The following is a 23,714-nucleotide window of genomic DNA, read 5'->3' on the forward strand; positions in this document are numbered from 1 at the left end:
TATCTTTATTACATATTATACATATTATACATATATAAATGAACGAGTAAAAAATAGATATAAATATATACATACATATAAATATTATAAATATAATACGGGATCGGGCAATATTGTACTTGTTAAATTCATCGTTACTGTTTATCATCGCCTATTGCGAGATTACGTACTTATTTTACGAGTATTATCCTTCTCATCCCCCTTTCCCGACCCTCCTCCCTTTATCTCGACGATTAAGTCATCGAATCTGCAGGTCTATGTGATACATTTTAAACACCTATTCACACAAACGTACACACAATAATGTATAGATTACAGGCAATTAGGTAGATAGATTACTAAGGATATGACGATTAAAGAAAAATAAAACTAACGAAGTGAAAAGGATGAGGTAAAAAAGTAAAAGAGTGCGTATGTGCGTTGCGAGAGTGAGAGTGAGAGAGAGAAAGAGAGCGAAAGAGAGATCTTACGCGAATGAGAGTAACGAGGGATGAAGAGCGTGTGAGAAGTGGAGGAAACCCGGAATTTAAAATAAAAATCATGCTCTTTGTAAAAGCGCAGAGTGTTCTGGGACTGTCGAAAGTGTTTAGCCTTAGTATAAATCAGACTGAAGGAGTGAAAATGTTTGCTTTGAATACAATTTTGTGCTTGAAACAATTTCTAATATTTGAAATTATTTCATTTCAATGAAAATTTCTCGGTGAATTTGGTTTCAAGGATAAGATGGAAGAATTTATTTTGCGCCAGAATTAGTCCTAGAATTAGTATTTAATCATTTTGGAATCAAGTTCATTTCAGGATCGTGTCTTAAATAACTCGTCGATTTATTAGTCGTTTCGGAATATCCAGGATATTCGTTCGCTTAGAGAACGTCAGGTAAAAATTGACTTGAGTCAATAATAACGCGGATGATTATCTGAAATTAGAACGAGACCTTCAGCCGGAGAGACAGTCGACAGATCCAGAGGCATTCTGCATATGGAATCAATTCCATATCTTCTAAACGACAATTACGTACCTTGACATAACTAATCGCATCAACAGTTAATAACATTAAAGGAGATCGAAAGAGCTTCAGCGGAACTGCCGGCAATGTGATATGCGGCCTCATTTGCGACTAGAGGCGTAAAATTTTTGGGAATCGATGCTGTGGCACGAGATCGAATCCAACTTTTACATCCGATCGGCGCCAGAATCTGTACGTTTCAATAATATACTCTTATATTAACTAAACATTTTTTTCTTTCTTAATTATTTCTTCAAAGTCTCGATGACTTTGAAATATCTGGAAAAAAAAGAAAAATTTGTAGCACTTTCTTCTCTTCGATCTTTGATCTCGTAGACTTCATGAAATGACAACTGATTCGAAGTACTGATTTCGCGATCGAGTCGTTAAGACTCGTTCCATTGATTGATTCCCGCTTCGAAAATGTGCGTGGAGGTGCGAGCCACCTCCTCGTGTACTTATACGAGTGCGAGAGATAAATGTACTTGGGACCACCGTGCAGACGTGCAAGGTGTGATGGAGGGCTTATCTTCGAGACATTCGTGTAATTCATACATACAGTAGAACGACGACGAATGTAAGACTGGCGAGGACGAGAATGAGGATCGCGGCGCATGGGAAACGCATTTGTAAATTGTTAAGTTACTGATGTAAGCAGGGAAAAAGACGGGACACGAGACCAGCTTCTCTCTTTTTAGTACCGATTATAATGTCGCTAGATGTTATTTACGATACCGTCGTATTAAAAAAAAGAAAAAAAAGTTTTACTCCTCGGCAGTATCATTATAACAAATGCCTGTGTATTTTACTTCTTGGCAAATAATAAACCATTTAAGTATTAAATACGTCGTCCTGATTCCTTCGTTCGATCTCCCGCGGGATTCATCTTGTCTAAACCAAAAGAATGAAAAAAGAACTATCAACGATCCAGATAAGAAATATTGAAATATTGAATTCAATCACATTATCGAAGAATTTTTACAGCGTGACAAGTCGTCTTCTGATAAGGATCCGCTTTCCAGTAACAATCTTATCATAGTTAGAGTCTGTTAGAAGGTACGTGCATTCACAGAAACACATTTTATGTATGATATCTAATCTAAGTAAATATTACATTGCTGTTACGTGATAATAACGGAATTATTCCAAAGAGATTTTGCAATCTTAGGATTTAAAAAGGAAAATGAGGCAACGGCAATAATGGAATATTATTAATTTGTTATTTTCCGGTCATATCACTTACATTAGATTAACTCATTTAAAATAGATAATAAAAACGCAAACGTCTCAATGCGTAAATTAGAAAGATTTATTTTATAAATCTACAGACAATAAATGTGTTATTATAGCAATCATAATATAAAAAAAATTATAAATATTCTTGTGGAATTAATTGATTAACATACTTAACATAGAGGTGTTAATCTTACATAATGCATTTGCTTTTCTTCTCTTACAATAAAGAATAACCGCATTTCGCCGAATAATAGAAACGATCTGAAAATGCACTTCAAGAAAATATAGAAAATATACATCACAATACTTAAATTAAAAGCGTATATACTTATAGGTTTTAAACAAAAATTTCACTTTAATGAAACATATCTAATGAAATCTAATTGGAATCCAATTTCTCAATGTGCACCAACTTGGAGACTCTATCTATTAGATGTGCCAGGTAAGTCTTGTAATTTACAGATGCGACTGACGAACATACATGTTTTATTCTCATTTCATCCTGAAAAACGTAGAAATTATTAGAAAAAATAGTATTAAAAACTAATATGAAATAGCATTGAAAATAAGATTAACATGAAATACGATTTATACAATGATAAAAGAATGGACAATTATTGGATAAAAGAATGGAAAATTAGCAGATAGAACTGCAAAAGGAATCTTATTAATAATAAATTATATCAATTACCTGGAAAACTTCGGATTTCGCCCTCAAAGTGAATATGAATTTCTTGAAGCTCGCCTCGCCGAATTTCTGCAAAAAGGCATCATTATCATTCTCCTTCAATTCTCCCAACTCTTGTGCCGACATTCCCAATATCTTCTCAGCATCTTCACTAAAGGCAGTTATCCAGCGATTGCCTGTTGCATCCACTATATTCATCTGAAAATTATTATAATAATAAACCAAAAAGAAAATACTTTCAAATATAATGAATAAAAAGGATGCGAAGATAATACATACACTTGCCAGTAAGCGATAAATGGAATTTGGGTAGTCCCTGTTACATTTCTCGCATCTAAAGACTCCAGTAGATTGATCGATCAACTGAAATTAACTCACATTGAAGCTTGGAAATATGACAAAATTTTTTTCTCGTAAATATATCGTATACTATTTACCTTTTTCTTACAACTTTCTACCGGACATGCCTTATAGATTGCATTTTCCACGCGGATCATATTAATAGTCGCCACCACCGTAAACGAATCTGCAAGATTCATTTTCTCTCCCAATCGAGCTTCAGTTGCCTCTTCAAAAGTGTACAATGGCGCGTTGAAATCACCACCTCCGCCTGCTTTAGACAATGATTTTATGTTCTCCGAATGGCCAACTGCAGTGTACCATCCGCGCAATCTGAAATATACATTGTAATACATTATATAAATAGTATATTACTAACCTTATGTAAGTATATATCTCCAAGCAGAAATTTAAAAAAAATTAATATTAAAAATTACATACAGATAAAAAATAAAGCCATTTATCTCTAGTACGAATAAATTTTAATTGTAATTAAAAAGTTAAAAGTATTATCTTAATTAAGAGTCAGTTTGAATATACCTGTGTGCTTCAGGAAGATCAGGATCCTTTTCAAATACAGAGGAATGTAAAAGAGACAAGTTCTTTCCACCATTAAATTCACCCACGCGCGCTCCCTTAATGGCTATGATCGGATTATTCGAACCGTCAAAGTCTTCGGCCTGCTTACCCCATAATGTAACGCATATCTAACAGAAAATTCATTTATTTCTGCCCAAAACAGCAAAATTTTAAAATCTGATGTATCAATAAATCACTCACCATCGTACCACTGTCATCGACGATATTAATGTCTCTCTTTAAAAGTTCTCGGCCAGTAGTTCGCTGTATAATTTGTTGTACATCGTTGAAAGTTGTAACGACACCCAAGATATCTATTATGTGTGAACATATTATTAAATAATTTTCAAATTACATATAAATCTTTTTTTTTCTTGTATAAAATTTAAGATTATTATTTATTATTGTATTTATTATTGTAGTAAAACTTTAATACAAAGCAGTTACTAATTGATACTTAAATAATTTTAGAAATAAGATAAAAATAAATAACAAAATGCAAAGTAATATAAATGTTAATAATTGCTATGTATAAATTAGCCTCAGAAAATTATTAAGAATACAATGAAAAAATTATTTCATTGATGAAACTAATGTTCAAGATTTAATAAAATATTAACTGTTATAAAAATATTACATTACCTAATAAGTCATTTTTCTCTTTGCTTTCTATTTGACTTATGGGACAGAAGTCAAACTGTAATGTTGGAATATTATCGCTGTTTTCGTGGCAAGGTATAATCTCCGTATCGCCAGTCATAGTCATCTCATAATCATTTTTCAACGTGCAAAATTGTTTGTTCGCTGCCTTCAGTGTGCACCGTGAGATATAATATACATTTCCAGTCTACATAAACAAAACGATCAATAGTTTTTGATCCATTATAGAAAAAAATTTGCATACCATTACTAATTTTAGTAATTTTAGTATAAAAAAATATATACCTCTATCATGTCATAGAACTTTTCACATTGATCTCTAAATGCAGTGCATCGAATTTCGCCACTTTCATCAATTAGATCCATGGAGAAGAGCTTACCTTCTCCGCGCGAGTTGCTCCATGTTTTGATCGGAGATTTATTGGTCACACGAACCTTGATCACCCATCTATTAAACACATATTATCATTATTCTTTTTTCTTCAGCATCACACATGTATAAAGTATATTTCGACATCTAGAAATATGTCCGTTTTCTATACTTGAATTAGTATACATTGTTGAAATTTCAAATAAATAATATTTAATATTTGGCTAAGGAAAGTTTTAATGTAAAGTTGCAAGAATAAAAAACAGATTCATAGTTTACATAGAATCGAACTCTCTCTCTTTCTTTCTCACTTGTTTTGATAAGGGCTTAATGCTGCGATCGGCGTAGTGTATATGTCAGAAGCTTGACAATTTGAAGTAGCATTTCTGGTTGAACCATCTATAAATAACAAAAATTTTGTTACATATCAAAGTATCACAAATCCAAGTTGGTTGACAATTTATTTTAAATACTGTTGACACACATTAACAATATACTTACTTTGATAATGTGCAGTTGTAGCCTTAGATGTACATGTAGATGTAGATGTAGACGTAGATTCAGGTTCTGATTTCATTTCTATATTAGTCGGATTACCTATTTTGTTTCCAACTTGATTGCCAGGAACCAATACTTCAATACCCAGTATCAACATAACACGTCTAATAGAATAAAATTTGATTTATTTATATACTTAATTATATACTTATTTATAAACTTGAATTATTTATATACTTAAATGCATAAATACTTTTCTTTGCCGCTGTTGTTCACTGAACTCATGTGATAGTTGGTTATTTTACAGATCGCATAATCATTCAAAATGTTCTCTGTGATCAGATTGTTCAGTTGAGTAGCCAACATTGTGAATGAGTTTAATTTCTGTCCATCGGATATCAGCAATCTGAATCGATCAGTAGCAGAACCATCTTTATTAACATTTCTCGGCAATTTCTTGTAACCCTGTAAAATTACACACATTATTTAAGACTCTGTTTCCTAAAAAAAATTGTAAGATAGAATCCTTGCAATTAAGTTAAAGTCTGTGAAGGAACTTAACCTTTTGTACATACAATTTAGTCAATCATACATTTCCTATACATTTCTTTTATTTGAAATATATGTATATGTAAGAATCAATTTTTTTTTAAACGATTTATTACGAAACGAAAATTAACCCAAAATATAGATACCTGTCGTGTATAATAAAAGTAATTCTTGACAATAAAAATGAGTTTAACACAATAGATACATATCACGACTCATGTTACATCAGAATATGACAAATTTCAATCTATAATCCAAATAAAAGCGATAGGAGCAGCATCACTTCCCTAACCTGGATGTTGCTGGCTATAAAAGTCATGCTTTCAAAACATTTTCGATTCGCAAAGATATAACTGATCATATTCTATCGAATTATTTCCGCACTCACCAATATTTGGAGAATTGGATTATCGATATCTACGCCTCGCATGATTTTCTGAAACGATAAAATCTTAATGTTAAACAATACAACGCAATATACAGAAACTTCGAAAAACTTACCTCCAATGCTCCTTCTGTTAAATTGTACATGATTGCAATTTATTATTATCAACACGGCCGTAAAAATTATCAATTTCTTATCAAAATAGAGAGCTTTCGCAAAAAAAATTTCAAATCTTGACGATCATGCACGATAATATCTGTCTCTTTTCACCCTTTATTATGTTCTACTATTTCCCGCCGAATAGATGACATTGGGTGTATTCAGAACGATACCGCTCACTGAGCGCTCAATAAGTTTTTTCTATCATCTAATTGGTATATTCCATTAGATCTTAAAATTTGAAGCTCAGTGAGCGGTTGTTGTTTTGAATGCATCCATTGGCTGCGTTCAATGATGCGTTGTCGTGGGTATCTCTCATTCTCATACAGGAATGTTCGTGCGCATGCGTATCGCTGATACGATGTGAAAGTAGCGAATAAGGTGCCATTACATGCAATCGTCGAGCGTCGAGCATCTGTGCAGAAGATTATTGCTGATTATTGCGCAAAAATTTGAATCTCCAGACACCTGCGTAATAATCTTTTGCGCAATTTCTTGACGCAAAATGATAAATTATAAGAGGTTATGTTTTGATATACATTATCCTAATATAATGCTTAAAATTTATATTTATTTACATTAAATAGTGTAAACTACAAGATTCCACTATTAGTATATCTCGTACATTAAATTCAATTACAGTAAAATTATTAAACATATCACTACGCATGCTCTGACGCTCGACTCTGACGCTGCCATGTAAAGACACCTTATGAAACTGTAAAATACGGCAGCTTATGCATGCACACAACACTCCCTTGTGGGAATAATTCCTACAACAGCGTATTATTGGCTGCATTAGTCGTATTCAGGGTATCAATCATGAAACTTTATTCTTAGGATGGAAAGTGAAAATTTTTACCATTGAAATTAATGGGGAAAATTTTCTCTTTTCATCCTAGGGATAAAGTTTCGAAATATATAGTACACGTAACATATACTATAGTATATAGTATATAATATATAGTATATAGTATATAGTAAAATCTTCGAAGTTTTGAAACGTAACACAAGAATCACCCGTATTCATAATCCTTTCTTATTTTAAGACTGGAGTAAGCTACCATGAAGGATTTCTCGATTCTTCAAGACCTTCTTGTTTCTTAAACTAATCTCAAGTCTGCCTTCCCGAAGGAAAGAATATTTTAGGGATTTTAGTAACCTACTGAAGACAACATAATATATAATATATGCAAACCTAATATCATAAATTATGAATAATAAAGATTATAAAGGCATTGTTGATTAAATAAAATCGTGATTAAGTATTTTGCAACAATAATGGACAAAAATAAAACCAATAGCGAATTTGAGTGGACGCTTATTGCGCACTGATGCACATTAAAACTATATGTTTATAAATAAACATAGAAATTAATTGTGAAATACGCAATACATTTTATTGTACTGTTAGATAAAATATGTATTTTATAATTCGAAATATTTGCATTTTATTTTTATACTCAAATTACTCAAATTAAATTAGTGTACGACTTTAATATACATCAGTGCTTCCAATCGAATTCGCCATAATGCTTAATATATGAAGGAGAAAATGTTTTTGAAGGAGTTTATTTCCAAAAAAAAGCAATCAAAAATAATTATCGATGTGTCAGATTTAAATTAAAAGCCATTGAAAATAAAAAAGTATGACAAATTAAATTTGGAGATTTGCTTGATTATGAAGGCTACATCTGTTTCTCAAGAAAACTCATAATCTATGAGAAAAGAACTACCTACCTTGAGAAAAGAAAGCTAATAAGGCTCCTTGTTTGGTCAAGGAAGATTTATGAAACATGAAATGAAGAACAAGGAATCCTCAAGGAATTCTCAAGAAAGAATTATGAATACGGATATAAAGCCCAATTGCATCAACATTACTTTAACTTTAAGTAAGATTTAAAACTATCTCTGCCTTGCTTTAAAACGAAAGAGAGACAGACAGAGTTTTAAGTCTTAAAGTCAAAGTAACGTTGGTGCAATCAGGTCAAACGTTTGTTGATGATTGTCGCTATCGTTAAATAGCGATAGCCAATGGCAGGACCGGAAAGAAAGCACGACATTGATTGTCGTTAGTTAACAATAGCGACAATTATCGACAAAACGTTTAAAAAATAAAACGGGGAACCAATGGAACAAAATTGAAATGAATTCCAAAATTATTCAATTATTCTTTAGATTTCTATTATATTTTATAGAAAAAACGGAATAATTCCGACTTGTTTCATTGATAAGTACCTAATTGTGCAACTGCAAGAACTATTCTTCAAGATCTAAGGGTGCATTCACCGTACGAAAAAACAGAAAATGGAAAAACAGCAGCCAATCAAAACTCGCGCTGGTAGTCTACAATTTCGGCTTTGTGTACTACTTACTACCAGCACGAGTTCTGATTGGCTTTCTGCTTTTCCGTCAAGGTGTACTCTAAAAGTACGCACCCTAAAAGTATAGTCCAATCATCGCGAAAAAATCGTCAAATAGTAACTAAGGCATTATAAATGTGAATATTCGCATTTTTACTCCTTCCCCACTCCTTGCTCTATTCCGCCGCTGAGCTGAGAAGGTTATGGTCGTTACGGTTATAGCTTCTAAGATGTTGGAAACCTTGTAGCTTTGTATTTATGTATTATATTTCCGCACCTTGAAATTTTATCATAAAATTAAGAGACGAAAAAAAAGATGTAAAAAACCTGAAATATTATATATTAATTAAGGAAAAAAAATTTATAAAATGCCTTATTGCGATAAACTGTCAATCAATGATCAATCAGATCAGAAAAAGGTATTCGATTATTTAAATTTTCTGCGAATAATATTCATCGACAACTTGCTGTATTGTTGTAAAATAAATACATGACTTGTGAATAAATATCACTATACTTCTTTGCAGATGAGAAATTTCAATCCTTTTCTTTAAATTGACATACATATTTGACACCTTATCTAGATATAATTTGAACGCCAAACACTCTTCAGATCTTAATATTACGATAAATATTCAACTGATTTTGAGAGCAAAAATGGAATGAAAGGAGCTATAAAATTTCAAGCAGCAAATACAAATTATAACTTGTAATAATCATAATTCATCACAACTCATGGATGGAATGGGAATAAAGCAAGGAATGAGAAAAGAAATAAAAAAATGATGGACGCGAATACTTATGTTTCTAGTGCTCTACAGTAACATAAAATAAATGTTCTGCTGAACGCAGCCATTGGATGCATTCAATACTATAACTGAGCTCTTGCTAAAATTGGCCAATCACCTTTGAGTATTCCCTTCTTACAGTCGAATGGGAGGAGAATACTCGACTGTGATAAATAAATTCTTTTTTTCTTTTTAATTTTTTTAAAACGGTTACAGCCAATATAAACGCTCCCTAAGTGCTCAGTGAGCTCTTGTTTGGTCATTATTTTTAGATCTAACCTAGAAATATGCCAATCAGCAAGAGCTCACTGAGCGCTCACTGAGTGGTGTAATACTGCATCGCTTAATGCTTCTATGTAATAATACCTTAATATAAAATCATTAGATTAACAAAGTAGGAGAAAATTCATTGAAAATTCACTTAGCATTTGGAGTCAAAATGGTGTCGAACTATTCTAATCTAATTTTATTAAAAGATCAGAAATCTATATAGGAGTCTAGAAGAAGAAGAAGAACCTTATTAGGAACTCCGCACAAAAAGGAACAAAGAATAGAGAATAAGAATTTCAACCTATCAGAAATCATTGTGGAATACTCAGTTTCAATTTAGGTTGAAATTCTTGTTCTCTGTTCCCTATTCCTTTTATTGTGCGGAACCCCTTATTATCGAAAATACCGATTGCTGCGTTGAAAAACCGCAGCGAAAGTGACTGAAGTTTTGAATAATCACGCATTATGGAGCCAAAATGGCGGCAATTCACGATACTTTGTAAATCTAGTGACTTTTGCTTTTTCATGCTAACGCTCGATGCTCATTTTCATCGTTAAAACAGGTCACGTAATCAAAATTGATGCTTGGTATTCGTCAATTTTCACGAGATCTGTGACGCTCGAATCGAGCGTCGAGGGTCGGCATGAAAATGCAGCCTAATATAAACATGTGCGTCGCCGGAAGTTATCTCTGTACTCTGTTGCTCTTCGTCTGCGCACCGGAAACCCGGCACAAGAAATCGCCGTGACGCAATCATTTCCCTCGCGCCGTACTTGCCGTATTCCGTATTCATCACGTTGTATTTATCTCGTAGTTTTCTGCCATCAACTTTCCTCCAACATGAATGGCATCGTAAGAAGCGCGTTTCGCGCCACGGCACTTCGCGGTGTGCTATCGTCTTCGTGCGGTAGCAACAACAGCGGCCAACCTATCAGGGCTCTGTGGAACATGTGTAGTCACCGGCAGATCGCCGAGATCACGCCTCTCATTTCCATGCCTGAACTGCATGATCTCCGCGCTCAAAGATGTTACAGCACTAAAGGTATCGATTCATTGACGAGTGTCTTGTCTGTCGAGTAGACATGCGTTGGTCGTTTCCGTGACAGGGCTCGCTTGCGCTTTTATTGATTTCCATGTTTATGAAAAGAGATGTTCAATTCGGAAACAGAAATGTTTTAAGTACTAATTGTGACTTGAAGTATACTCTTTTTTTCTCTTTTATTAAATAGCAGTTAAGTTTTCTTTAAGTTTTCTCAAGTCTGATGACTGTAGGCTGATGCATTTGAAAAATTTATTAGATATGCTTTGTAGGTAAACTTCATACTTTTCATCTTCCTTTTTCTCTAACATATTTACCTGTTCAAAGAATATAATATACAGTGCTATAAAGAACAGATATGAAGTCTTATAATTTGTAAATATTAATTAGTTTTTTCTGAGTACACAGATTTCATATATCGTTTTTAAAATTCTATTTAATTTTGTACACTGTACAATTTAATCTTTTTTAAGTATGACAATCTAAAATTATACCAAAAAGCAAAATTTTTTGTTTTGTATATAGAAATATGTAATTTTATATAATTTTATTTGTTTATTTTACTAATTATATTTTTTTTTATCAGCGGAGAAGGAATTAGTGGAATTTTTGGCTGAGGAGATAGTAGCTGAAAAGAAGGCACAAAAATTAAAAATGATACCAACAACATTAGATGGCTTTTCAGTATCCCTTAATGGTGCCGAAGTTAATCTTGAAAAGAAAGATGGCACTGATACGTAAGAAAATTTTGTTATATTAATATATGGATTTAAAGTGTTGATTTATCTGATTTACAATATTCTTTTTCAGTATCTATATTTCATTTAATGTGAACCATACAGTAGATGCAGATTCTGAAACAGAAATGAATACTAATAGCAACAGTGTAGACATTGGCGAAATGAAGAGCAAACCAAACTTTACAGTAGATATAGTGAGAGGCAATCAAACTCTAGGTTTTTCATGTTCTTTCAACAATCAAGCTGGTGCATCAGGTTCTGATGATAATTATAGTAAGCAGATGATAATTATAGTTAACATTTGCAATAAATAAACGATTTGTTAGATTGTTTATATTATTCATTTTTCAAATTTTAATTTTTAATTTGTATTATTAATTTTTTTTTGCAGATGACATATTTGGTATCGATGAAATCACACTGTATGAAGGCAACCACAATGAAAAGGTGTACTCCGTAGCTGGTGAAATCATCGATGGGGTAAATATGATTTTCAAAGAGGCAAGGAATTATTATCCTGTCTCTATATCTCTGTAATTATTTTATGTAAAAATTAGTACAATTAAATATATTATAGTTAATAATTAAATATATTACAGTTATTTTGACATATAGTATAAATATTAAAAGTCCAAAATAAAAAAAATATTTGGATTTTAAATTTATCTCTCTGCTTTATAGACTATTGCTTTAATATATACTTCAAAGTTTGAGTCAAAAATTGAAGAAGTTATAATACATATCAATTTGATGCATAAAGATTAAATATATCTCCAAAGTGTTGAGTACAAAACAGCTTATATCAAGGCTGTTTTGATTATTGATCTTTGGAAAATCATTAACGTTCTTATAAAATTAACTCGTGATCTTTTATCATGTGTTCATCGAAATAAGAATGTGACATGTTTTATTCTCTAACTCTTTCGTTGATATATTTTCTTAATTCTCTCTTTTCCAGATCTGATTATTTCTGTAACTAAGATATAAAATACATTCTAGATAAATTAGATTGTTATTTTTTTATTATATATTAGAAATCAGCTTAAATTAAATACTATTTATTTATTTTGCAGTATCTGTATGATCTACTGATGAACTACCTCGAAGAGAAAGGTATCTCAAATGAATTTGCAGAGAAACTGATTGAGTTGAGCACAAGCTATGAGCATACAGCCTACGTCAGTTTATTGGAGGGTTTATCAAAGTTCACATCCGGAAAGTAATTCTAGGAATTAATATTAAGATGCTATAAGATTGTCTGCGATTCTCATAACAATGTAGTTCGTAAGAATTGTTAATAAAATTATGTGCTGACGCGTATTTTTACTGATTAATTTCCAAGCATTCAAACAAAATGGAATATATTAGACTCATAATGATAACTTCATTTTTGTTTTATTATGTAAAAAGAAAATGTTCCCTGTTACGAATAAAACTAAAACTGTATTAAATTAGAACCAGAATTTTTATCTCCCAGATATTTTATCAGACTTTATAGTCATTAAGGTAATTCTTGTATTTTTTACTTCCCTTTGTCTCTACTTATTTTAATGTTTTATCTTAAATATTTTACTTCTTACAATATATGATTTGTTATATTCTCATTTCTTCTCTTTTTTTTTTAAATTCAATATCTTTCATACATTTATTTTCGCTTGTTCTCTCGCGCTTTGTTTCAAATCTCAAATAAGATTTATTCAACAATAAGAAAAGAAGATTCATGATAAACGCAATCGAAGAAAAGGAATCGAAAAGAAAAGCAGGAAGACAGAAAGGAAGGGGGGATTAGCAGCAGTTTCACGATTCGTCACTGATACGGATCGCAGGCAGCGGGATGGTAAGATGGACCAAAATGGACGCAATTGGATGAAGAGAGACTTGGGGAGGCTCGTGGACACGGCGATGGCGTAGGTAGTTGTCCGCCAAGCGCAAAGTCCTCGCGACCGTCATCGTCGCCGTCGCCTTCGCGTGAATCCTCGTCCTGAGAATGTCGTGCCGTAATCCCGACAACCTCATGATGAACACGAGCGATGACGAGAGTTTCGACTACCTGTTCAAAATCGTCCTAATCGGCGACTGTGGCACAGGCAAGACTTGCGTGGTACAGCGCTTCAGGTCCGGAACATTTGTTGAGCGCCACGGCAACACCATCGGCGTCGACTTCACCATGAAGACTGTGCTCATAGACGGCAAGAGGGTGAAGGTGCGCCGCATTCCACATGCATTCGCGTCAAGCTTGAAGCTTAACCTATGCTCCGATTGCGTTATCAACACACTTCTATAGAATTTCTTGTCAGAAATCTGTGATTATCAGTACTCCGCAGTATTCTGTGTTTATGTTTTTTTTTTCTATTACTAGAATGTTTACTATATAAGTTTGTTTTTTATTATTGCTGGATTGGACTAGAATTTTCTTTATCTCTCTTGCCAAATTTCAAAAATATATCTATTTTACTTTAAATGTATACTATGTAGTTCAGTTATAAAAATGCAGACTTGATAAAATGAACTAACATAATAATAAATAAATAAATGTACATCATCATTCCGATTTCAACAGAAAAAGGAGAGAAAACATGAAAAAGAATAGAGTTAAAAGATAGAAAAAAAATTTGTAATTAATAAAAAATTATGTAAGACGTATAAATAGATGTATAAATAGACTGCTGTGTCGTCTGTGTTTGGATTATATAGTTCAATTTGAAATTGAGGTTTTTTCTAACGAAAATTTGTATGCTTAAATTATAAATTTCTATGTAAAATATCTTATTGAAGATAATCCTTGAGATAAAATCTGATAGATTTTGATATAATCTAAAATAATACTGTAATCTGTTTGAATTCATAGATTATAATTATTAATATAGATAGTGATTATTAATACTTAAAATCATAATAATTACTGGAACTCTTATTCTGTTATTGACAGTTACAAATATGGGATACTGCAGGACAGGAAAGATTTCGAACAATAACACAGAGTTACTATAGATCTGCAAATGGAGTAATCGTAGGTATGTAACTAATTGTGTGAATCTTTATATTTCATATTATTATGCAATTGTTTTTTTTTATTAACATATAGTGTACTATTAATTTTAAAGAATAATTTAAAAATTAGTTTAATAAAAAAATTAATGGGAATTATACTAGTTTTCTGTTAGGGCAATAGAATTGTTTTTTGTTGTATTATTTTTATTATCTGAAAAAATTATATTACTATGGCATTATTCTAATAAGCAATACTCGATTATTTTAGTTTACGATATTACGAAGCGATCGACGTTTTTAAGTTTACAACGTTGGGTGGAAGAAGTCCGGAGATATTCGTCGTCGCATGTGCTACTGGTATTAGTTGGTATGATCATTTTATGTGTATTGTAATAATTATTATGCTGTAATGATTACATTGTAAAATGACTTAATTTCTATGCATTTTTTGCTTTGCAGGTAATAAATGTGATTTGGAGGATTTACGCGAGGTGAAAAAAATAGAAGCTGAAGCCTTATGCCAATACCTGCCGGAAGTTTTGCACGTAGTGGAGACCTCAGCCAAAGATAATACAAATATAGATTCTATCTTTTTTTATCTGGCATCGGAACTTAAGGTAAACCCATTTTTCTACATCGCGCATAAAGTACTTAAATAATTTTAAAAAATAAACGCATTATTTGTTTTTAGAGACGACATGATAATCGCCAAATTAGCGCGAGTGAGGAAGAAGTGGTGAAACTCGGTGTCGGTCGAAATTTATCTTCTTGTTCAGGTTGTTCTTACAAAATATTCTAAATTTTTTAACATATCATTCGATGCGCTGGGTGAAATTTTCATAAGCTGAGTGTCCAGTGATAGATAAGATAAAAGGCAGTCGACGATTATGATATCGTACAATTTCGTCTGCACATACATTTTAATGTTACTATTCTTGAAATAATAATTGAAAAATTAGAAATTATGTGCCTCAGTATTATATACCAAAAATATCGAAAGATTTCCCTAAAACATCGTATGAATCTTATCTTTTTACAAAAATTTTACTGCCTTTTATCTTTTATCTCTTATTGTAGCCCGATACAAAGTAGACTACACGTGTCCAACGTAATTCTATCCATACAATAGAAAGATATTCAGGTGCCAAATTCAAGATATTATTTTTCTATTCGCGCGGATTGGAACAGTAGCTATTATATATCTTATCTCGGGAGACATGAATCTCGCAATAAAGATCTAATTTTTAGAGTAAAATATAGATCATTTCTACTCCAAAAACTGGCCAAGAAGAATACATTTGTATATTTTTATATGCGATTTAACAAAAATACACACAAATATACACTTGCGCACACATATTGACACTTTACAATATTGCGACCTGAAAAGATCTTAGAGTATCTAGTGCCTTAAAATTCATATTTTCGTACGCACAGATATTATATTTGCAGGAGATTTAAATTGCGAGTGGTAACTTAATGTGTTTTTTTTTTATTTATTTTATTTATTTGCACGTGCGAACATTGTTACGGCGAATGTGAAGTTTGACCTCCCAATCGCCGAGCACCAATTAGAAGCTGTAAATACTAATTCACAATCGCATTCTCATTGTGCATTTTGCACTAAAAACGATCGTCTAATACTTGCGATCTTTATTAAATTGAATAATTCAATAATTATTAAATAATTCGAACTTAATTCAAACATAATTTATATAATAATTCAGATTCGCATTCGACGTTGAAGGGCAATGGGAATGCGAGCAAGTATGTAGAATGCGTTTTGTTTAAACAAACGCTATTGTTATTTGTGAACAGATATAATGAATCTCTATTACTGCTTACGTAATAAATCGTAATATATTTTTTTGATACTTATGTTGCGTGTATTCTCTCGAAATACTCATTGCGAATGCAAATTATGTTTTTGATAAGATAAAATACTAAAACCTCACATAGATACGTAAAACCTTAGAGAATATATCCAAGTTAAGTGTTCTTTCGCGAATTTAGATTACTAGAGTATAATTTTTGAAAAAAATATAGATATATATTTTAACATAAATAAACGAAGAAGACAATATTCCAAGCGAATCAAAGTGAATAAAAAATTTTATTAGACAAGACAAAAGAATGTACATATCCGTTTTTAATAAATTTCTTGTTAATAAATATAATTAGATATGAAATTGTCTGAACTGTGTGCAAAAAAAGAATATTGTACGAAACATAATTTTATAAGTTTAAAATATTACAATTGTGCGCCGAAATAATACACAAAATACTGTCTCGCAAGACTGATCAAGTGTTTCAAAATTGCGTACACAAAATTGTGTTAGAAGCTTGTTATAAAATAGATTTTACTTATAGTCTATTGAGAATAAAATTTGATATTTCGTCTTCTTTTCGTTGTATAAAAACTTATGAAATTTTTTTAAATACTTGATTAATTTTGCGAGCAATTGTACCATACGAGAAGTAATTGAAAATATTTATTATACTATATGTATATGTAGAGACAATTAAAAAAATATTTTTCTTTAAAATACATGATGTTTAGTATATTGATTTTAGTTAACAGAAGTTTATGTATTATATTTGATATATTTGAGATACAAGAAGTAATTGCTTTAGCTTTGCATAAATGTATATTGATTCCAAAGATAACTCACTCTGTATTATAAATTGTGTTCGATAATTGTTAAAATATGTTTATAGAGACAATATATAAAAACTAATTATCTTTTAATGAGAAGTTTTTTGCAACAAAATCAATTTAATTATATAAATATTTATTCATGTCAATTATTATTCAATTTATATGAAATTGTATATACGAAATTTATTCAGACAATTGTTAATTTCAATGTGAATTAGCATGCTGTAAGTGTATATGAATAATGTATACACGCATTAATATTAAAATCATAAAATGCTAATTAATATTCATTCCTTTTTATTGCATCAAAATAATATTGTAAATTTAATAACTATATTAAACAAAATGAAGCGAGGTAGAGAAGACAATTTTAGTTGATAACATAATTCAGATATATTACCGACGTTTAAAATTGACTATAAATTCACAAAGATTAATTTGAAATTAAATCTTAAATATCACAAATGTTTTGTTGCTTGTACGTTAATTCATTCATCGCGTATTGAAAGTTTGGACAACTATTAATATTAGCATAAATGTATAAACATTTTATTTTTATTCTTGTATAAAAACAATCTTATGTAAAGGCACTATAATGTTATAACTTTATAATGGTTTTACATTATAAGTAGTATCTGCTCACGTGGCTTGAAATTCTAAAAATATAATATAATTATATAATATAATTTTTGCATTTAAAATTAGATGTACATATTGAAGAAAGAAAAGGCGAAGATTCTGAATGCAAAAAATATCAGCAACGCGAACAGATCTAATATCGTTGTTATTATGTAAATATAAAGCTACGAATGATAATAGTTAAATTTCGGCGAATTGTAGACATCTTTGAAAACATTTTTAATTGACAATGTAAGGAGAGAATGTTGCAAAATAGTTATATAACATTTTATTTTACAAATCAACAAAGAAGCTATAATAGTTTCGATCTAAATATCCTTTCTATCAAAATATTTTCTGTTAAAATCACAAAGTGCCTGAGATTCTTATACTTGATACTTGCTATGCGTGATTTAATATACATATATAAAAATTCTTTGTTAATTATATTTCTTAAAGAATTATATGATTATAAATTGCTATTATTATTTTTATGATTTTAAAATTATATTAAAGAATAAATTTGTGATAAATATTACTGCGATAAAAAACAATATATTAATGTATATCGAGATAAAAAAAATGATCAAAAAAGATTTGATTTCTTGATAGGAAGACACTTCATTCAACGATAAATAATCATAATATCAATAAGTATGTGTTACTAATGTAACTATATAAATTTGTGTATGTGTGTGTGTGTGTGTGTGTGTGTGTGTGTGTGTGTGTGTGTGTGTGTGTGTAAACAAAAATTTGTAATCAAGCAAAACCTCGAACCTTTTATTTTACATATATATATCTTTGTAGAATAAAATTAACTATAAACAATCCTAAACCTTGAAATCTAACACATTGATCTCATACTTTCTTGTAAGTCCTCCTGTACTGCTCATCCACCTGCGTTAAGTAATATGTGCCCGGAAACATGTCGTCTATATTACTCTGCGGAGTGAATGGCACGACATGACAATTTCGTTCTCTTGACGCCAGAATTTCGGTGTAATCCTTTGGGGAAACACAGTGACGTCCTTCTAATTGAGACTTGACGTAGGAAAGAGCGCTGATAATTTTTGACAAGCCAGAACCTTCATGCGTGTCCCTTGTTATCGTCAATGAATATAGGCTGGAGCAGAGGCCCGAGCCGTAAGAAAATATACCAACCTTGTTGCCTGCCAATTCACTTATCGGTTTTGATACAAGTAATGACACTAAACCGGAGTACACCGATGGTGTGTACATATTTCCAACTTGATTTGCTATCAGTAAGCTGGGCTGAGTCTTTTGCTCAAAGTCCGCCTTGCTCAATTGCATGAATATCTTCTCGATGTTCTGATTGAAATAAGTGTCCTCAAGCTTGGCAGCGTGGAATTTCACTGCGTCCTTGTAACTGTCGGGAATCTGATTCTCCGGCGTGTTCAGGAAATCGATAAAGGCCAGCCTGGCGAATGATTTCCGTACGAGTTTACAGTATGGCGAATGAAAGAGCATCGCGTTGAAGTTGGTCAAAGTGACGGGGTTCTCATCAGGGTTCTTTCTCTTGACTTTTTCGCGGTACAACTGGTAACAGTTGTCCAGAGCGCTGAGGTAGCACTGGATCGACAGCTTGCCGTCCACCATGGGAAACTCGGAGCGCATGTTCGGCTTGTAAAAGTCGTAAGCGTGCCTCATACAGGATGCTCGGAGACCACGGTCGAACACGAGTGGTGCATCCGGACCTACCAGGATGGCTATCGCGCCCGCACCACCCGTAGGCCTGGCGCTACCTGTGGAATATACCGCATTGTCAGCTGCAACGACCAGGGCGAATCTACCGTCCCAGGCGCTGCTCTCCACCCACGCGATGGCATTGAAGAGCGCGGCGGTGCCGCCGTAGCAGGCATTGGTGGTGTCCGCACCCTCGATGTCGGTGCAACCGTGCGGCTCGAAGAGTTGCATCAGCACAGTTTTCACTGACTTGCTCTTGTCGATGATGGTCTCGGTGCCTACTTCCAATCGGCCGATGTCCTGCGGCTTGACTTCGTAACGTTCCAGCAGCCGAGAAATAACAGTGAGGCATAACGAGTTGATGTCCTCACGATCGTTACAGAAACCCATTCGCGATTGACCCAGGCCGATCGTGTACTTGCCCGCCGACACGCCGTCGTACGCCTCCAGTTCCGTCTGCTCCACGTACTGCGCCGGAAAGTAGACCTCTAAAGCCCGGATGCCAACGTCCTTCGGCCACATCTTGGTCGAGTTGTGCGATGTTTTTGGAAATGATACTCCTCTCTTGGGATCTATATAGTCAGCTTGTCAATGCTCGAGTCTGTTGATTGATTGATTCTGATTAATCACTGTGTTATTCTCTTTCGCATGATACGGAAGTATTCTTGACCCTATTAAACTTACCACAATATAGCAACCGTGTAGCTCCACGTGCTTTCACGATGTCTGGAGTAATCATACAAATAAAAATCCTCTAGCGTTCGCTGATAATAATAAAGACATGTCATTATGAGTCGAAGCAACACACACACACACACACACACACACACACGCGCGCGCGCGCGCGCGCACGCACGCACCACGCACGCACCACGCACGCACACACACACGCACGCACGCACGCACGCACGCACACACGTATACGTACAGCTCGCTCGCTTCACCGAATTCAGGTTAGAAGTGAAACTCCGCTCGGCTCGGTGAAAATCCCGGTCGTCGCTTTCAATTGCGTGCTTCGAAGCCCGCACGTCGCACCTTCGTTTCGTTAAGTCGGCCGATCAGCAGCTCATTCGCTCACTCACTTCCTGGAACTCGGCCTCTGCGCCTCACGTGGTTTCCACGGTGTTGACGAAGACCTCCGTATACGACCTGGCTCTCGCGAAAGTCGCGAGCAAATGCGGCACTCAGCCGCTCACGCACGACGTATAACATATAACAATTGTACAGCCGGCGCCGCCACCGGCTGCCGAACTCGGACTTCGATCACTTCGATGGTGGGAGAGGACAAAGGTTCTCGTCGCTGACGGAATCGGATTAGAACTCATGCCTCCTCATGCAATTTTAATTAAATCTTTGCTGTCCTTAAAGTGACTCGGTCAATAATATTGTCAGTGAGTTCCAATAAGAGACAAAAGCTAGTGAAAATTTTTCTCATAATTTTTATATGAATTGGAACATTTTTCAGAAATACTCAGAAATATTCGGAAAGTTTACATCTTCTCTCAGAACTTCTCATACAAGTGAATTCTGAAATATTCTGAAATTTCTCATCCCATAAATTTTTAAAAAGTATTTTAAAATTTTTTAGATTTTGTAACATTTCAGAAACTATACTTACAAAAAATCTTAAAAATCTTACGATATTTCATAATTAACATATACGAAAAATTTTGAGAAAAGATGTAGATTTTCTGAGAAATCTTCCAATTCGTATAAAAAAATTGAGAAAGTTACAAAATTATAGAGAAATTCTGAAAAATTACATAGAAATTCTAAAAAATTATATGAAAAATTCTGAGAAAAATTTTCATCAGGATGGTCAAAGTCTCGCGCTACAAATGATTTGAAGCGTTTGATGGATCAATTAGAAGAAAAAAATTTTACAAACTGATCAATTAAAAAATGCTTCAAAGCGTTTGCAGCATCGCGTTGATTTAATCTACCCACATCAGATAATATAGTGAATTATTACGTCCTTGTTGTTCGTTAATGTTAAACAAAGATGAAATGATCATTGTGTGATCATCACATGTTACACAGTATTGTTTGTGGTAAGCTCCCGATATAAACAAATGCTGACAATATTATTGGTCTTGTGTATAGTTAACTGTTAGCTCGAGATACAATTGTGTGTTTCCTGTCAGTATAAATATCAACAGTATTATTGGTTTTATACAATTAATATTGATGGATTGATCTTTAGAATACTGACGGTGATCCATGTAACGTAATTGTATTAGGATTTAGTGCCACAGTGTGTTACATAGATATTGTAAAATTATAAAAGTGAAATATATTATCGATAATACTGATTATTTAAACTAAGTTTGTAAAAATACTAAAAATATTGATGCGTACTGTCAGTATTACTGAGTCAATATTACTGATTTATTATTGATCATGTAGAGTCACTTTCCCGATAAAAATTTTTTTTTGCATGAATATGTATAAATATACATAAACACGTATAAACATTCATAAACATATATAATGTATTTCCATACATGAAATATGTACATACATATATCCTTTTTTCTTTTGTAAAATTACTTTTTAGTGTAATAGAAATAATAATAGCAAATGTAAAAATATAAAAAGTGATTAAAAGGATCATTTTCGCATTGTTTGTTTAGAAAAAACAAGTTTGAAAAATGTAAAAAAAATTGCTCATATACAATTATGCATAATTTTGTATATAATTATACATAAATAATTTTTTTACATTTCTTCAAACTTGATTTTTTTCCAAAACAAATAGTGCGAAAATTATCTTTTCAATTATTTTTTAATGTTTTCACATTACCATTATTATTTCTATTACACTAAAAAATAATTTTATGAAAGAAAAAAGGATGTATGAACATGGACATATTTTATAGGTGCGGCGTATATAGGGTAACTCCTATATACGCCGCACCTATCAAAAACTTAATTTATTAAGTATTATTTACTATGTTTAAAGTAAACGAACTGTCAATAAACTACCAATAAAAACTTTACATTGTCAACTATTATGAACAAAATATTAGAAATCTGAAATATTTATATTTCGTATTAAAAAATAAACTTTTTTAAACCTTTGCATTTTTGCCATATATCCCATAGGGATGAGATACATAAACTATAAACTAATATATTATACTAATATAATATGAAGACATATAATAGAGCAGTTGCGAGAAAATTATTATTTTCCTTTTATTTTTTCTGACTTCTGACATAAATCCTAGATGTATTTGCCGAAGTAATTATACATATTTATAAATATTTATGCGTGTTTATATATATGTTTAATACATACATGTTATATATGTTTTTATATACATATTCATGCATAACAGACTTTTTATCTTTATTTAAAATGGAAGCACATCTTACGTATATCAAAGTTGGATAAGTTAATTTTTTTTTAACTAAGATAAGTAAACTTTAACTTGAAAATTTAACTTAGTTAAGATACAAGTTAACTTATAATGAAATTAATTGAACTAAAAGTTAAGTTAATAAAAAAAATAATTGAAAAATTAAAAGTTAAATTTGTTTTTTAATATTTTTTATATCATGATTTTGGATTTCAGTCTTACAAGATAGCCAAGCGAGATTTAGTATATGGAACAATTTACTGCATGTATTGTTTTTAACTTGATAATTTGCTGGCATTACTTGGAATCTAATGTGAACTGAGTTAGCATCAGGAGGGTAAATAGATTTCATAAGTTTACGAAATTGTAAGAGTATACATTGAAAAATAATAAACTCGTCACGTTGACAGCAAACTGATGGCACGCCATGTACGCATGATGACAACTTGCCAGCAGTTTGCTGAATTCTAAGGAAGACTTTAGGTGACATCAAAACAACAGACAGTTTGTAGAAATACCTTGGCTTTAGTTTGGTGAAATTGAACGCGGAATAAGTGACAGCAATATATTGCCTTATTTGGGAAATAACGGAAATGACAAATATATATTTCATTTGGAAAATACTCTATATTCTATTTACATGCTTTGTTCATATATTGTTTACCCAGACTGTTTTATATATGTATATATATATATATATATATATATAT

General features: G+C 32.2%; 4 protein-coding genes across 6 annotated transcripts; 2 read left to right on the forward strand and 2 right to left on the reverse strand.

Annotated features, from left to right (window-relative positions):
• Positions 1-2,291: 2,291 nt before the first annotated feature.
• LOC108692600 (replication protein A 70 kDa DNA-binding subunit) lies at positions 2,292-6,608 on the reverse strand. 2 transcript variants are annotated; one of them, XM_018200923.1, is made up of 13 exons: positions 6,427-6,608; positions 6,314-6,361; positions 5,630-5,841; positions 5,380-5,540; positions 5,190-5,277; positions 4,794-4,956; positions 4,491-4,695; positions 4,050-4,162; positions 3,810-3,976; positions 3,368-3,602; positions 3,210-3,293; positions 2,934-3,128; positions 2,292-2,744 (listed from the first exon to the last, which is right to left on the reverse strand). In XM_018200923.1, the coding sequence occupies exons 1-13, from the start codon at positions 6,454-6,456 to the stop codon at positions 2,622-2,624; spliced, it is 1,824 nt and encodes a 607-aa protein (XP_018056412.1). In that variant the 5' UTR covers positions 6,457-6,608; the 3' UTR covers positions 2,292-2,621. The 2 variants fall into 2 exon arrangements, with proteins under 2 accessions (XP_018056412.1, XP_018056413.1); XM_018200924.1 differs by lacking the exons at positions 6,314-6,361; positions 6,427-6,608 and adding an exon at positions 6,218-6,281.
• A 3,965-nt stretch (positions 6,609-10,573) lies between these two features.
• Positions 10,574-13,015, forward strand: LOC108692626 (complement component 1 Q subcomponent-binding protein, mitochondrial). The gene is made up of 5 exons (XM_018200966.1): positions 10,574-10,933; positions 11,517-11,667; positions 11,741-11,943; positions 12,062-12,150; positions 12,744-13,015. Exons 1-5 carry the CDS (start codon positions 10,732-10,734, stop codon positions 12,891-12,893), a joined length of 795 nt encoding a protein of 264 aa, XP_018056455.1. The 5' UTR covers positions 10,574-10,731; the 3' UTR covers positions 12,894-13,015.
• A 443-nt stretch (positions 13,016-13,458) lies between these two features.
• LOC108692605 (ras-related protein Rab-43) lies at positions 13,459-16,209 on the forward strand. The gene is made up of 5 exons (XM_018200937.1): positions 13,459-13,873; positions 14,600-14,684; positions 14,930-15,028; positions 15,121-15,278; positions 15,353-16,209. The coding sequence occupies exons 1-5, from the start codon at positions 13,658-13,660 to the stop codon at positions 15,458-15,460; spliced, it is 666 nt and encodes a 221-aa protein (XP_018056426.1). The 5' UTR covers positions 13,459-13,657; the 3' UTR covers positions 15,461-16,209.
• Positions 16,210-18,715: 2,506 nt separating this feature from the next.
• LOC108692598 (hydroxymethylglutaryl-CoA synthase 1) lies at positions 18,716-20,828 on the reverse strand. Of its 2 annotated transcripts, XM_018200921.1 has the most exons (3): positions 20,571-20,828; positions 20,327-20,406; positions 18,716-20,243 (listed from the first exon to the last, which is right to left on the reverse strand). In XM_018200921.1, exon 3 carries the CDS (start codon positions 20,162-20,164, stop codon positions 18,797-18,799), a length of 1,368 nt encoding a protein of 455 aa, XP_018056410.1. In that variant the 5' UTR covers positions 20,165-20,243; positions 20,327-20,406; positions 20,571-20,828; the 3' UTR covers positions 18,716-18,796. The 2 variants fall into 2 exon arrangements, with proteins under 2 accessions (XP_018056410.1, XP_018056411.1); XM_018200922.1 differs by lacking the exon at positions 20,571-20,828 and having other exon boundaries at positions 20,327-20,452.
• Positions 20,829-23,714: the final 2,886 nt, after the last annotated feature.

Source organism: Atta colombica, unplaced genomic scaffold (assembly GCF_001594045.1).
Source record: "Atta colombica isolate Treedump-2 unplaced genomic scaffold, Acol1.0 scaffold78, whole genome shotgun sequence".
Lineage (NCBI taxonomy): Eukaryota > Metazoa > Arthropoda > Insecta > Hymenoptera > Formicidae > Atta > Atta colombica.